Raw genomic sequence first — 14509 nt, 5'->3', positions numbered from 1 at the left:
CCAGAGCCAGTGATTGCTCCACTGTACACTTAGATTGGATAAATCCAGTGTTCATAATTATAGGATTACAGAATTTTTAACCTAGAAAGAACTCTATAGATCATCTAGTCAGACTCCCTTTATTTTATAGATAAAGAAATAAAACTCAGGAGACTTAAGGGAATTGCCCGCTAATAACAGTATCTATTATAGGGCTCTAAAGTTAAGAATGCATCTACCTTGTAACAACCCTGTGAGGTAAGTAATTAAAATATTATTCTTGTATTACAAATGAAGAAGGAATTGAGGCTGGGAGGTTTGATTTGCTAATGGTCATTTAGCTAGTAAGTGTTGGACCCAGGATTTGAACCTAGGTCTCCTAAATGTTAGCTCAGAGATCTTTCCATTATGTCATGTTCTCAACACTTAAAGTCATAAAACCGAAGCCAGGATATAAAGCTAGAGTGGAGAGCTTGGAATATGATATTCCAAAAGGTAAAAGATAGGCTTACTACTAGGAATAACTTACCCAGCAAAATGGAGTATAATCCTACATGGAAAAAAATAGGCCTTTAATAAAATGAAGAACTTGTAAATATTCCTGATGAAAAGACCAGAACTGAGTTGACACACTGAAATGGAAACTCAGGAGTAAAGAGAAAAGCAGAAAGGTACACACTTGTGATAAATTGTTAATATGTCAATAGGGGGACAAGAAACAAAGTCTTCTCAGAACCCTGATGTTTTCAGGGGCCATAGAGAAAGATAAATAGGACGGACAGAAGACCTGGGTGTGGTTTTGCTATGCATGATAATCTTAGGAGAAGATATAAATGGGAAGGATAGAAGACTGTATTGGGGATAAAAGGAGGAGGAAGGAGAGGGAAATCATTATATTTGTATTAGATGAAAAGTTATTTAAACATAGAGAAAGGAATGGAAAGAATGGTGTCCCACAAACTTCACTTTTCATCTGAACAAACAAAGAAAGAAAGGTTGAACACAATCACCCATATACACAAAGATTATGGAATAGAAATATGTTAAATTCAATTGGGAAATAGGAAGGAAGGGGAGAAGGAGGGATTTACAAGGGAGGGCAGGGTAAGCAAGGGATTGGTCTTAAGCAAAATAAATCCCAAAGTCGGAGAGGGTGTGTATGAGGACAAGTATTCTTAAGAAAGGAAGAGCAAACTTGGAAATAAGAAATACAGGAAATGGGGTACAGAAGTCTATCCTGCCCTACAGGAAAATAGAAGGGGAAGGGGATAAGAGAAGGGGTAAGAGATAGAAGAGAGGACAGACTAGGGGAAGGGATGTTCAGAATGCATGCCATCTTGGAGTGGGGGGAGGGGGGAGATGGGGTGAAAATTTGGAACTCAAAAACTTGTGGAAGTGAATGTTGAAAACTAAAACTAAATAAATAAATAAAAAAAAAAGAAAGGAAGAGCAAAACCTGTCATTGGGAGTAGGGTGAAGGCAACAAAGTAGAAATATACTGCTTCATTTATAGATTATAAGTATTAGGTAAATTCCTGTTCTTTTACTACCACCTTTTATTTCTAAAGTGAGTGTTGGGAACAAAGGGAAGAAGAGGTACAAGATGACAGAAGCAAGGGAAATATAAACCAGTCATAGCAGTGAATAGGAGGAATTAACCCATAAAGAGGAAAAGTACAGCAGAATGGATTAGAAAGCAGAATCCCACAATATTTTTGTTTTTGTGTTTTTCAAGAAACTTACTTGAAATATAATTCATATACAGTTAAGCTTAGGAGCTGGAGTAGAATTGATTATACTTCAGATGAACTAGAAAAGGCAGGGGTAGCAATAATTTCGAATAAGACTAATACATATAGGCATGATAAAGAGGGGAATTACATTCTTTTTAAAGTATCAATGCTTAATATAAATGAATAACAAATACTTAAAGGAAAAATTAATCGGATTTCAGGGAGAAATAGGCAATAAAAGTATAATAGTGGGGACCTTAATGTACTTCAGAACTAGCTACAAATATCACAAAAAGGTAAGTAAGAAAAAAGATGAGGACTTGAGTAGAACTTTTGAAAAATCAGAGATGATAGGTCATTTCTATTACTGAATGGTTTGAAACAGATGGAAATAGCCTTGACTGTAGTTTTCTCACTTGGTGATCTCTTCAATTCCCATGAATTCAATTATTATCTCTATGCCAGTGATTCCCAAATCTCTCTCTCGAGCTTAAGTCTTTCTGCTTAGCTACATTCACACTTAACTAAATGCTTCTTGGACATCTCAAACTGGAAGCATCTTAAACTCTCAATTCATTCTCTTTCCTTCTAAATTTCACTTCTCCTGAATTTTCCTTTTAATTGTCAAGAATATCACCATTCTCCTAGTTACCCTGCAGTCTTGGTGTCATCTTTGATCCCTTACTCTCATATATACCAATCCATTGCCAAATTGTATTGTTGCTACCTTCATATCACTTGTATGTATCCTTTTCTTCATTTGTGCAGCTACAACCCTAGGTTAGACTCTTTATCAACTCTTTCCTGATCTACTGCAATAGCCTTCTAACTAGTCTCCCTGCCTCAAGTCTCTTCAGTCTATCCTCCACTCATTTGCCAAAATGATTTTGCTAATGCATGAGTTTGACCATGTCTTTTACACCTTCATAATGAACTTTGGAGTTCCTTTTTATATACATTATCAAATATACAGCCCCCTGTTAGGCATTTAAAATTATAACCTGGCAGCCTTCTACCCTTCCAGCCTTCTTACAACTTATCTACTTACTTTTTAAGCTTTACATCCTACTTGCAGTTCCTTGAACACACCATCTCCTGTCTCTGTACCTTTGCACTGATTTTCTGCCATGCCTACAATATTATGCTTCCTTCTTAGTTTCCATGACTTCCACCAAGGCTAGACTGGCTTAAAATTCACCTTTTGCAGGCATTTCCCCTTCTCCCTCTTCACTGATTCCTTCCCTTTTCATATTACCTTCCATCTACTTGTTATTTATCTTCTACGTACCTAGTTTTTGCATATTGTCTCCTCCATTAGAATATATGCTTCTTAAATTAAAGCTGTCTATAGTCATGAAAAGATTAGAGCAGGCATAGGGAAACTGTGGCCTGTAGCCACATGTGGCCTTCTAGGTCCTTGGGTGTGGCCTTTTGACTGAGTCCCAAGTTTTATAGAACAAATCCTTTCATTAAGGGGATTTGTTCTGTGAAGTTTGGATTCAGTAAAAGGGCTACACTTGAGAAACTAGAGGGCCACATGTGGCCTGAGTCTGTAGGTTCTCCACCCCTGGATTAGAGAAATGCAAATTAAAACAACTCTGACATACCACCTCACACATGTCAGATTGGCTAATATGACAGAAAAGGGAAATGATAAATGTTGGAGAAGATGCCGGAAAATTGAAACATTAATACATTGTTGGTGGAGTTGTGAACTAATACAGCCATTCTGGAGAACAATTTGGAGCTATGCCCAAAGGGCTATAAAACTGTGCATACCCTTTGATCTAGCAATACCACTTCTAGATCTGTATCCCAAAGAGATCATAAAAAAAGGAAAAGGATCCACATGTACAAAAATATTTATAGCAGCTCTTTTTTGGTACAAAAAATTGGAAATTGAAGGAATGCCCATCAATTGGGGAATGGCTGAACAAGTTGTGGTATATGAATGTAATGGAATACTATTGTACTATAAGAAATGATGAGCAGGCAGATTTCAGAAAGACCTGGAAAAGGCCTACATGAACTGATATTGAGTAAAGTGAGCAGAACCAGGAGAACATTGTATACAATAACAACAACATTGTGCTGTGATCAACTTTGATAGACTTAGCTCTTCTCAGCAGTACAAGGATCTAAGACAATTCTAAGACTCATGATGGAAAATGCTATCCAGAGAAAGAACTATGTAGTCTAAATGCAGATTGTGTACTGTTTTCACTTTTTTTGTGTTTTCTTTCTTGTGGTTTTCCCCTTTGCTTCTGATTCTTCTTTCACAATATGACTAATGTGGAAATATGTTTAATATGATTGTACATATATAATTTATATCAGATTGCCTGCTGTTTTGGGGAGGGAAGGGAAGGAGAGAGAAAAATTTGGAAATCTTATAAAAGTGAATATTGAAAACTATCTTTGCATGTAATTGGAAAAAATAAAATATTACTAAGTGGGGAAAAAAAGAATATATGCTTCTTGAGGGCAGGGACGGTTTCTTGCTTTTATTTGTTTTCCCAGGATTTGGCACAATGCCTGAACCATAGTAAGTCCTTGATAAATTCTTCTTGACTGACTGACTTTAGTTTGTTGTTCAAGTAACAGTATCTTGACTAGGAAGTCCAGATTCTCAAAACACTGAAAAAACTGAGAATACTTAATTTCCCATTTATTCATGTGTCTTGATTAGTTTTCTAGTATCCTTTCCACCTCTTATAATGTATGGAAAGGTGCTCTGAGGTTTCCCCTTCTAACACTTGTCCCTGTTATTTTGCAGAAGATAGAACTAGCATGGATGAATTTCCCATGGTCACATTGTAGTTAGAAAACATAGGATCATAGTTTTAGAGTTGGAAGGGGCCATAGATCTCATTTCGTTCAGCCCTCTCATTTTATAGATGACTGAGGCCCAAAGGGGTTAAATGACTAGTCCAAGGTTAAATGTGGTAAGTTGCACAGACAGGAGTCATATCCAGGTATTTATGCTTCCAAATGCAGCACTCTACTGCTGCAATCTTGAATAATCTTGTTCATTTTTTAAAAATTAAAAGCTAATCTCTTTATTGCTTAATCAAGTGTTTGGAAATAATTTTAAACATAATTAAAGAAGGTATACTTAGAAATGTTAAATGGTTAGTAGTGTTGACTAATCATGTAGGGTACCTACTTTTGTTATATAGAAAAAAAGATTTGTAAATAGTATAGTAAATGCATATATGAGATGCTTTTGAAATATCCAACAGAGCTTGTTCTCGAGTTGTGATGCTTCCAGAGTTGTCTCATTATATTCCAGTATTTTTCTCACTAGCAATAATACTAATAACTCAAAATTGCTTTAGTTAAACTGACATCTGAAATAGTATATGTCCCATTTTACATGATGAGACTTGCCAGTAAATGCAGCTGGTGGTGCATTGGATAAGTGTGCTGGGCCTGGTGTTAGAGAGACCTGAGTACTAGCAGTGTGATCCTGGGCAAGTCACTTAACCTCTGTTTGCTCCAGTTTCCTCAGCTGTAAAATGGGGATCATAATAGTATCTACTACCCAGGGTTGTTGTGAGGATCAAATGAGAGGTTATTTGTAAAAGTGCTTAGTACAGTACTTAGCACATAGTAGGCACTACATAAATGCTTATTCTCTCCCTCTGTCTCCCTCTCCCTCCCAATGTAATACAATAAGTGTCAGAGATGGATTTCAAACCCAGGTCTCTCATGATTTCAGATACAGCCCACTTTCCACTATGCAATACTGCCTTGGCTAACTGTTCTCCCTTCCTTTTTAACCTGCCATCATGAAGGGAAAGGAAATGGGTAGAGAATGAAGTACCAGATGAAGATTAATTGCCTGTAATTTTAAAAAATCTCTTTATATTTCATTATTTTGATTTGTCTTATAAATCTCATATGCTTATATATTATAAGTATGTAATATGACTGCGCCTGTGTTTGTGTTTTATCCACCCACTAGACCCTAGGTTTCTTGAAGGCAGGGATTATGTCTAATCAATGCCAATATTGTTCCTAGCATTTTACTTTGTGCATGCAAATTGCTTAATATGTTTATATTTTATATTTCAGTTTTAATTTTGATCCTGCGCGAGCTGTAGGATATTAGTTCCCAACTGCCATTATATTTTTTCTTTTTTTTCCCCCTACTCTTTTTTTTTGGGGGGGTGAGGCAGTTAGGGTTAAGTGACTTACCCAGAGTCACACAGTTAGTGAGTGTTATGTATCTGAGATAAGATTTGAACTCAGGTCCTCCTGACTCTAGGGCCAGTGCCCTAACCACTGTGCCCCCTAGTTGCCGTCATTATATTTTTTCTCAGTCTGGACCTGGAACTCAGTTCTGCTTCTAGTATCCCAGAAGTAATTTACAAATTACAAAAGTAATGGACTAGTTCTTTGTAGGCTTCAGAAATACACTTTTTCTATTCCTTAACATGATCTATAAGATTCTGAGGCTAAGCAAGGATTTTGCTCCAGCCCTCAATCCTAGCCATCTTGTATTTCCTTATCCTGAAGGTTACAGCCAAAGCCTGGGATAGTCTATCCTCTTGTCCTGCCTCCCCCTTAGCTTTGGGTTTTTCTGCTTCCTTCATGTATGTGTTTTAGCCCCATTTGAAATCCGCATTCCCTTACCTTTGTTCTCACTGATCTTCTGAAACAGTTTGTCTAGCCATCAGTGGAACAAGGCACTTCTTTCACCTCCATTATGTTGGGCTATTGGCTTGCCTCCCAAAAGACCAGTGCAAATTTGATATCTTTCTTTAGCACTTAGGGATCTAATCAAGAGTCTTGTTTGAGTCTTTAACTGCCATCATCCCCCCTCCCCAGGCCTAAAAGCTGTATGCTGAAATAATTATAACTAAAAAATTATATGAATATGTAGTAATATCAACATTTTCACCTCCAAAATACATGGCCAAAACAATTTTATTACAAGTATTCTAAACAATCTCCATGATACCTTGTTGTTTATACTGTTAATGACAGTAGAGGTTGTACACACACAGATAATTTTAAGGATCTCTACTTTTGAGAGAGAACTCAAAGAATTAAGAGATATAATGTGTTACTTTTCTATCTTTTTTATTGAAAGTATAATAAAACCTTGTCAGTCAATTCACATTTTCTTGTGGGGGGAAAAAAGAAAACTCAGGTCTGCTTTATGTTTGCTCAGGGTAGAAGTATAGTAAATAGCAGGTAAGGAAGAGGATCACTTCATAGACTAAATCAAGTATGAAGTCTGTCTGGGACGATGTGGAAATTTTTTACATGCTTGAGTCACTCAAGGTTCCACAAGGAGGCATGATTCCAAATGAAAAGGAAGGGGTTCAGAACTTTTCTAAGTAACTTTTTTCTTTATGTGCCATTGATTAAGGATTAGAATTTTGATCAATGAAATTAAATAATCCTAAAAAGGAAACTTAAAGGAGTAAGATTTAAATTGACTTACATAATTCAAAAACCTTTATGCCTGTAGATAGTGAAGTCTTCAATATTTTGTCTGTAAATGATACTGTGCTGATTGCATCAAATCCCGAAACATTTTCAAAGTCACATAAATGAGATACGTAATAATATAGAAGAGTTAGGCCTAAGTATTCACACAGGAAAAAACCAAATTGATGAAGAATGCTAATTGTCCAGACTGATATGTAGAGAAATGCATGTGTGTGTGTGTGTGTGTGTATACGCACACACACACGCGTGTATACATACTGCATATGGATAATTGATAGATACTGAAATTGGAAAATGAATTTAGGCATGGGGTGGAACAAGAGGAGAAGAGCTTTAAATTACCTTTGGGAACTTGCAAAATTCTTTCAAAGACCTCAAACTTCTCTCTGGAACAAAGTCTTGTCTTTTTTTTAGACCAACATTCTTTCCATGATGTTATGTGGCTTTAAGTAAAGGAGCACTATAGTCTTTGAAGAATTAGGGCAGCAAAGAAGTGTACAGTGAGTGTGAGCAAGCTATCACACCTCCCTAAAGAGGAACTCTGGAGAAGCGGCATAAAGGCTTCTGCCAGAGAAATGTCTAATCAGAAAATTGGACTGATACATGGCAAGAGGAAGAAATGCACTAATAGACATTGTGCCTCAGTAGGTTAGGGGACTTCAAGGAAGCATCAAGCACATTGGTTGGACGTGGACTAGTGTCATGTATGCTAAGTACATAGGTAATAAGAGTTTATTAGGGATTACCACATTGAAGAGATCACAAATATATTTGGAATAATTTAGATACTGAAGTGTAACTTGCAGGAGTACTTATATTTTAATTGTTCAAGAGGGCAGCTACGTGGCACAGCAGATAAAGTGCCAGGCCTGGAGACTTATCTTCCTAAATTCAAATCAGACCTCAGACACTTAGTAGCTGTATGACCTAGGCAAGTCACTTAACCCTATTTGCCTCAGTTTCCTCATCTGTAAAATGAGGTAGAGAAGGAAATGGTAAACCACTCCAGTATCTTTGCAAAGAAAACCCCAAATGGGGTCATGAAGAGTTGAACACAACTGAAAAACAATTGAATAACAGTTGTTCACGAGGAATGATTTGGAAAGTAAGCAATACATGATAGGACTTTATTCACTTATAAACTAAAAATAATACAAATTGTTCTTTATTTCTTACTTAGTTATATGTCTTCTTAATACCAGGTAACAAAACTGATTAAATCCTCACAAATGACAAAGTTATAATAATGTTATTCACTATAAATAATCATCTTGGTTTGTTTTCTTGAGGCATTGAAAATTATGTAGATTCATATGTCTTGTGCCTGACTTCTGTATGAAACTTTGGACGTATTTCACAAAACCAAAAAAATGCAATTACATTCTTACCAAATCTTTTCCTCTTGTCCTTTACCTCCTTTACATTCTTTAATGTTCTCAGATTTTAACTGGAATTATAATTGCATTATCTTCTTTCTGTAACTTATTTAAAATTTAGAAGCATATGTGGATTCTTCATTGTTAAATAATAGAACAATAAAAGTTCTTTCCAAAGATGTTAAAATGCATTCTGCCCCATTCCTAACAACTAAGTATTGTCTTAGGTTCATTTGTTGTTGAATTAGAAAACACACAGAGGACCCCCAACCACTGTCTAAGGCACTTAGGAATCAATAGTCAGCCATTATCATAGCTCCCAAGCAGTGATTTGGGATGAAAAGTAAATAAGCTTGAAATTATAGCTAAAAGAGTTTCTTTTATTATGGGAACAGTTGAAGGAAAACATAATTATTCAATACAAACCACATATATTTGGCCCTGAACCTTTAGTGATACTCATTATGTGATGTAAGAAAGGAAATACACTGCATGGCTTTTGACTAGCCTACTTGCATATTTTCCTCTATATTTATATATATTGGAAAGGGGTAGGAGAGGTTGCAATAAAATGAGATATATACTAAATGGCACATATGAAACTGATGTTGGATCTCTTCTCTAGGCAGCTAGGTGCACAGTGTTTAGAGCACTAAACTTGGCATTGAGAAGACCTTAGTTTAATTCTAGCTTCAGAAACTAACTTGTATGACCCAGGTCAGATCACTTCACCTCTTTCTCTGTGTGTTCCTGGGCAAGTCACTCTTTTATCAGCTTCAGTTTCCTCATCTGTAAAATAGGGATCATAATAGTATCTACATCTCAGGATTGTTGTGAGGATCTAATGAGATAATATTTCTAAAGTGCTTTGCAAGCCTTCAAGTGCTTTAGAAATGCTAGCTATTGTTATCACTCTTCCTGCCCCATATCACCCATACTTGTGCAAATAACTGCATAACCTTTAAATAACTGAGTTAAGAGCTCTCTGTAATACAGAGAAAATGTCCTGAGATAATAAAGTTCTCTGTTTCAGTCTGCAAAGAAGCATTTATTAAGTATTTTCTATATGCCAGACACTGGGCTAAGCTCTGGGATACGAAGAAGGGAAAAAGGAAGCTCATCAAAACCAACAAACAAATCAACTGTGCCTGACGGTATAGGCAGTATTCTAAATGCACTATTTAAAATGTTTTTCTCAATAGTAGCATCAATAAAGTAAATATGTAGCTTCCTAAAGTGTCCATTTTGAAGGAAAGAAGCATCTAACTTATAGTATACTTGTTTGGGGGAACGAGGCACTGGGGAGGAAGGGAAAAAGTGTGGGAAAGGAGAGTCTTAAAACTTCTTAATGAGTACTATATAAGGAGCCTAAGTATAAGCAAATGGCACTGTCATTCATGAGCAAGATAACTTACTCATGAAATTCATAGTATTTGTATTTGTATTTATTATAGAGTGGCTAGATCAAAAAATATATTTTTATATTTGTTGAATTGTAAGGTGCATTTAGACCAGTGGTTCTTAAAGTGTGGTCTAGGAACCTCTGGTGTTACCTAAGATCCTTTCAGAGGATCTGCAAGGTAATTATTTTCATAATAATATTAAGACATTTCAGCTTCTAATGCCATAAAAATATTGATAGATATTACCTACATAAAGAAAAGCTCTTTGGGCAATCTTCAGAAATTTTTAAGAATGTAATGGGATCTTGAGACCAACAAGTTTGAGAACCACTGTTCTAGTGGAATAACTATTCATTTTCTCTGTTGTGTTTGTCTCTTTGATTCCCAGAGTGCTAGATTTTGAGTATTTTAGCTTTAAAGCTTCTAACTTTCAATATTGATTTGTCTCATAAAAATCCAGCCAATCATAGGTAAATGATACAAATTGGTGAAACCCTGAAGGCTATAATGGAACTGCTGTTGTTATCTGTATGTGTATATCATGTGTGTGTCTTTTTTTTTTCTAGTTCGCTTTGCTGAAGATCTTGACAATGACAGCACAACTTTTAATCCTGAGTACAGCCATCAAATATTTGGTGATGAGTAAGTATTGTAGAAACATAGGCAAAAATAAATAGGATACAAGTGTTTATTCTTTAGCTTCACTTAGTTATTAATTTTATGTTTACGGTGTGCCTTTTATATAACATTCCGTATTTTTTTATGTTGGCAGTTTTTTGTCACTGAGATTTTATGTATGTTGTACTCCTTTACAACTGGAAGTTTTAAGTAACTAGTTTTTTTTTTCCACTATAATTTATGAAAAGTAAACAAGCAGATAATAGGCCTATTAAGAAAAGCAACTTGTAGGATATGTCATGAGATCTCAGTACAGTGGTGATTACTTTTCATAAACCTGAGGCATGGCAGGATCTTAAAATACTTTCTGATTTATCAAAAAGAATTTAAATTCTATTTGGTATTATCTTGTTATATTTTTATTCACTTTATGATGATTTTATATAACATGTTTGCTAACTCTAAGTTAACCAAAATGTTAAAATAACTATAACATTCCTCCACCACTTGGGATTAAATGGAATTTTATTATATTATGGAATTATTGTTTTTGTGAATAATTGTGCTATTATGTACAAAGAGACCTTGACTTTTTTTTTAAAGGTCAACTAAGAACGTGAATCCATTGTCAGTTACAGTTGTGCTATATGTCAACATTGTTCTGTGGATTTTAATTTAGTTTTATCAATTTTTTACATAAATTCCAACAATTTTATTTAACTCATTAATAGTACTTATTGTTTTCATTATCTGACCATGTATTAACTTTCACTGACTATTAAATGTATTTGGTTACAGTTTCATTGGGGGTAAAGTTCATGAACTCTATTGTTTTAGACAAAAAATGACTCTTCATAGTACATTCCACTTGAGAAATATTGATGCATCAATCTGAGTTTTTTGGTGTTCTTTTAAAAAAAGAGAATTAAAATGTTTTCCTATAAAGGTTGGCCTTTTGTATATTAAAGAATTAGACTTTGTATATAAAAACAATTATGCTTCACTTTCTAATTTCTCTCTTGAATGGAAGATTTTATTAGAAGCGTGTCTTATGGTATTTATTTTATTCCTCTTTGCTTTTATTGTTCTCTGTAATGACATGGGTTGGGGAACTAAGTGATAAGTGCCACTACTTTTTGGCACATTTCACCTAGAAAACACTCAATAGTGTCTTATCAATCCTTCAGGATATCCTTTTTTTTTTAAATGGTGTGTTTATGTGCAGTTCTTCAGGTGGTCAACAAGACAAGTAGCTATATGAGATACTAATTTGTAATTCACAAGCATATATAAGATAGAAGGGGATAACTCAGCCCCTAGTGACTTAAGCTTAAATGGAGTCTTAATTCCTTGTCCACTTATTATTACCTTTTAAATATCACCAATGTTGAGGCTCTGAAAGTAGGACAAAAGCCTGCCCACATTCTTCTGTAGTAGCCTATAATGAATTTTGGAGCTGCCGTTGTTGCTTTACCTTTCTTAGGTCTCTCATGCTGCTGAAATTTTATTGGAAATTACTTAACCAGTTATTTCACCTAGAAGAGGGCAGCAGGAAAATTCTAATGACCCTGTTTGCTCTGGGAATATCCTTTTGAAAGATGTGATGATGTGTATTAGGTTTAGGATGTAGTCACTTCCTTTTAATAGAGATGGAAAGTTGGTAGAAGGAAGCAGTACTGTTGGGGAACCACTTTTAGAATTTCGATTCGTTGAGGTCCAGATTCAGCTCTTCTACCTCTTTTATGCAATGTGTGGCTACTTAAAATATTTTTACAAATGTTTATTTGTTTTTATACGAACAGTGAGAAATATTTTAATGCATGCAAGTTCAAACTGTTCATAGACAGTAATATGATATTTCTTTGTTTCTCTAAGGTTCTTGATTGCTGCTTATTTTTTTCCTTCCAGTGAAACTGTCTTCGGTTACAAGGGTCTTAAGATCATTTTGTACTATAATGCTGGTAACCTGTCAACACTGTTCCGAATTGAGTATGCGTCTAAAGTTAGTGAGAATTTCGACTGTGTAGAGGTAAAAGCAGAAATAAAATTTATATTTTCACCACATGTTTAATCAAGTTTAAAATCTTCTAAACATTTGTAGATAAGAGAGGGCTGTTTTTATCTACCTTTTAGATTACATGTAGTAAATTGTCAGTTGTCACTTCTACTGGTCTTTAAATTATGGAGCCATTTTTCCTACTCCATCTGATTTCTTAGTTACATTTTTCTTTCAAACAGTTCTGTTCCCTCCCATTGCTTTTGGATTGTGGGTTAAGAAAACTGTTGACTGAGAAGCTTCACTGTTGTATATTTTATGTAATATAAAGGAATAGAAATCATTGGGGTAGAAAAAATATCTAAATTGTCTTTTCCCAAACTTTGCTTGCAAATTACTTTTCTAGTTTCCTTTATCAATCACTGTTTTCATATTTATTTCTTCTGGCTCACACCTCATAGAGATTTTGTTATTTATTGTTGTTATTAGGACTCTCTCACAAGCATAGATAATGAAGTCAACTGAAACAAAACGGGACCAGACAGGTCAGGGCAGGAATGAAGTTGAGTATTTTGAGTATGTGTTTCTCTATTCCAAATTGAAACATATTTTTGTTTCATCCAGCTTCCAAAAATATTTGCTTATTCTTCTGATTTATTATGGTATTAATCTTTTATATAACCAACCTCTTGACTTTCTATGCTGCTAAAAAATGAACAGACAGGCTTATATTTTACACATGTGGTATAGAGCTACACTTTCTTTCTACAACTTCTGTTGGGTATATTGTAGAATTCACCTGCCAAAGTCATTATCCTTTATGCCCTTACAAACTTAATTCTCACCTAGTTTTTATATTATTCCATTCAGGAAAGCCATCTCCTAACAACAAATGGTTTTCTTTCAATTTGCATTGAGAAATATAAGGCTGAAAGGGAATTTTTTTTTATTCAGTAAAGAGAACAACAGCACAATATGCAATTTTTTTCATTTATCCCACACTAGAGAGACTTGTAGAATCAATGCTTAGTATTAGGTACTGCTTTTTCTCTTAATTAGAGGTTGGCTCATGATACTGTCCATGCTCTCTCTGTCACAAGTCACTGTGTTTCCAGCATTTAACCAGTTTCAACTCATCTTTTTCACTGTTCACTTGAAGGATTTCCATAATACTTCTATAATTTTTTTTCAGGGGAATCACATAAATAATGAAAAATCCACATGCTTATCAAGTGCTTGAAGTATTTCCAGTGTTCTATTTCACAGCTTCCCTGAATTTCTACTAATTTATCTTCACAGATAAATACATTCGGTAGAGTCATGCCAGTTGTTACCAGATCAGTCAACAAAATATAGAATTTCAGTAACTTCATATTCAAAAAGTTTGATGACAAACATTTTCCCCCATGGCTTCTACTGTGAGCCCAGAGTGCTCTTTATATATCTTTTTTTTTTCTTTTTGGTGAGGCAGTCGGGGGTTAAGTGACTTGCCCAGGGTCACACAGCTAGTTAAGTGTCAAGTGTCTGAGGCCTGACTCTTAAGGCTGGAGCTCTGTGCACTGCGCCATCTAGCTGCCCCTTCTTTATATACTCTTTATAGAATCCTGCCTAGGCCCCCACAGCAAGAGGCTCATCATTATCCTCACAAGTGTTTTCTTGATACTAGTATCCCTTCCATAAAAGGGTAGATAACATTTTAGCAAAGCTTCTTTCAAATTCAGTTTTTGTTAAATAAATTTTGTTTTTCCTTGATTTATTATAAAATTGGAAATATATTCTTTTAGAAAAATTCTTTGTAGATGTAATAAAATCGCATTTAGGAATGATGGAAACTATAATTGTAATGACCGAATTTAGTTCAAAAGAAGAGATAGGAAAAGGCACTGCCTCCTTTTTTCTTATGAACCTATCAAATACAAATATTTACATATACAAAGAAGA

The 14509-nt window shown here is 35.0% G+C and overlaps 1 protein-coding gene across 1 annotated transcript in view; it reads left to right on the top strand.

The window, feature by feature from the left end:
• HAT1 (histone acetyltransferase 1) overlaps window positions 1-14509 on the top strand; it is a 77382-nt gene that overhangs the window by 21667 nt on the left and 41206 nt on the right. Inside the window, exons 3-4 of the mRNA XM_020990964.2 lie at window positions 10521-10596; window positions 12481-12601. Of these exons, the coding sequence (XP_020846623.1) occupies window positions 10521-10596; window positions 12481-12601 (197 nt within the window). The remainder of the gene's footprint in view (window positions 1-10520; window positions 10597-12480; window positions 12602-14509) is intronic.

The sequence above is a fragment of the Phascolarctos cinereus genome, unplaced genomic scaffold (genome assembly GCF_003287225.1).
Source record: "Phascolarctos cinereus isolate Bilbo 61053 unplaced genomic scaffold, phaCin_HiC Scaffold_726;HRSCAF=1367, whole genome shotgun sequence".
NCBI lineage: Eukaryota > Metazoa > Chordata > Mammalia > Diprotodontia > Phascolarctidae > Phascolarctos > Phascolarctos cinereus.
This window is presented reverse-complemented; position numbering and strand designations above follow the sequence as displayed.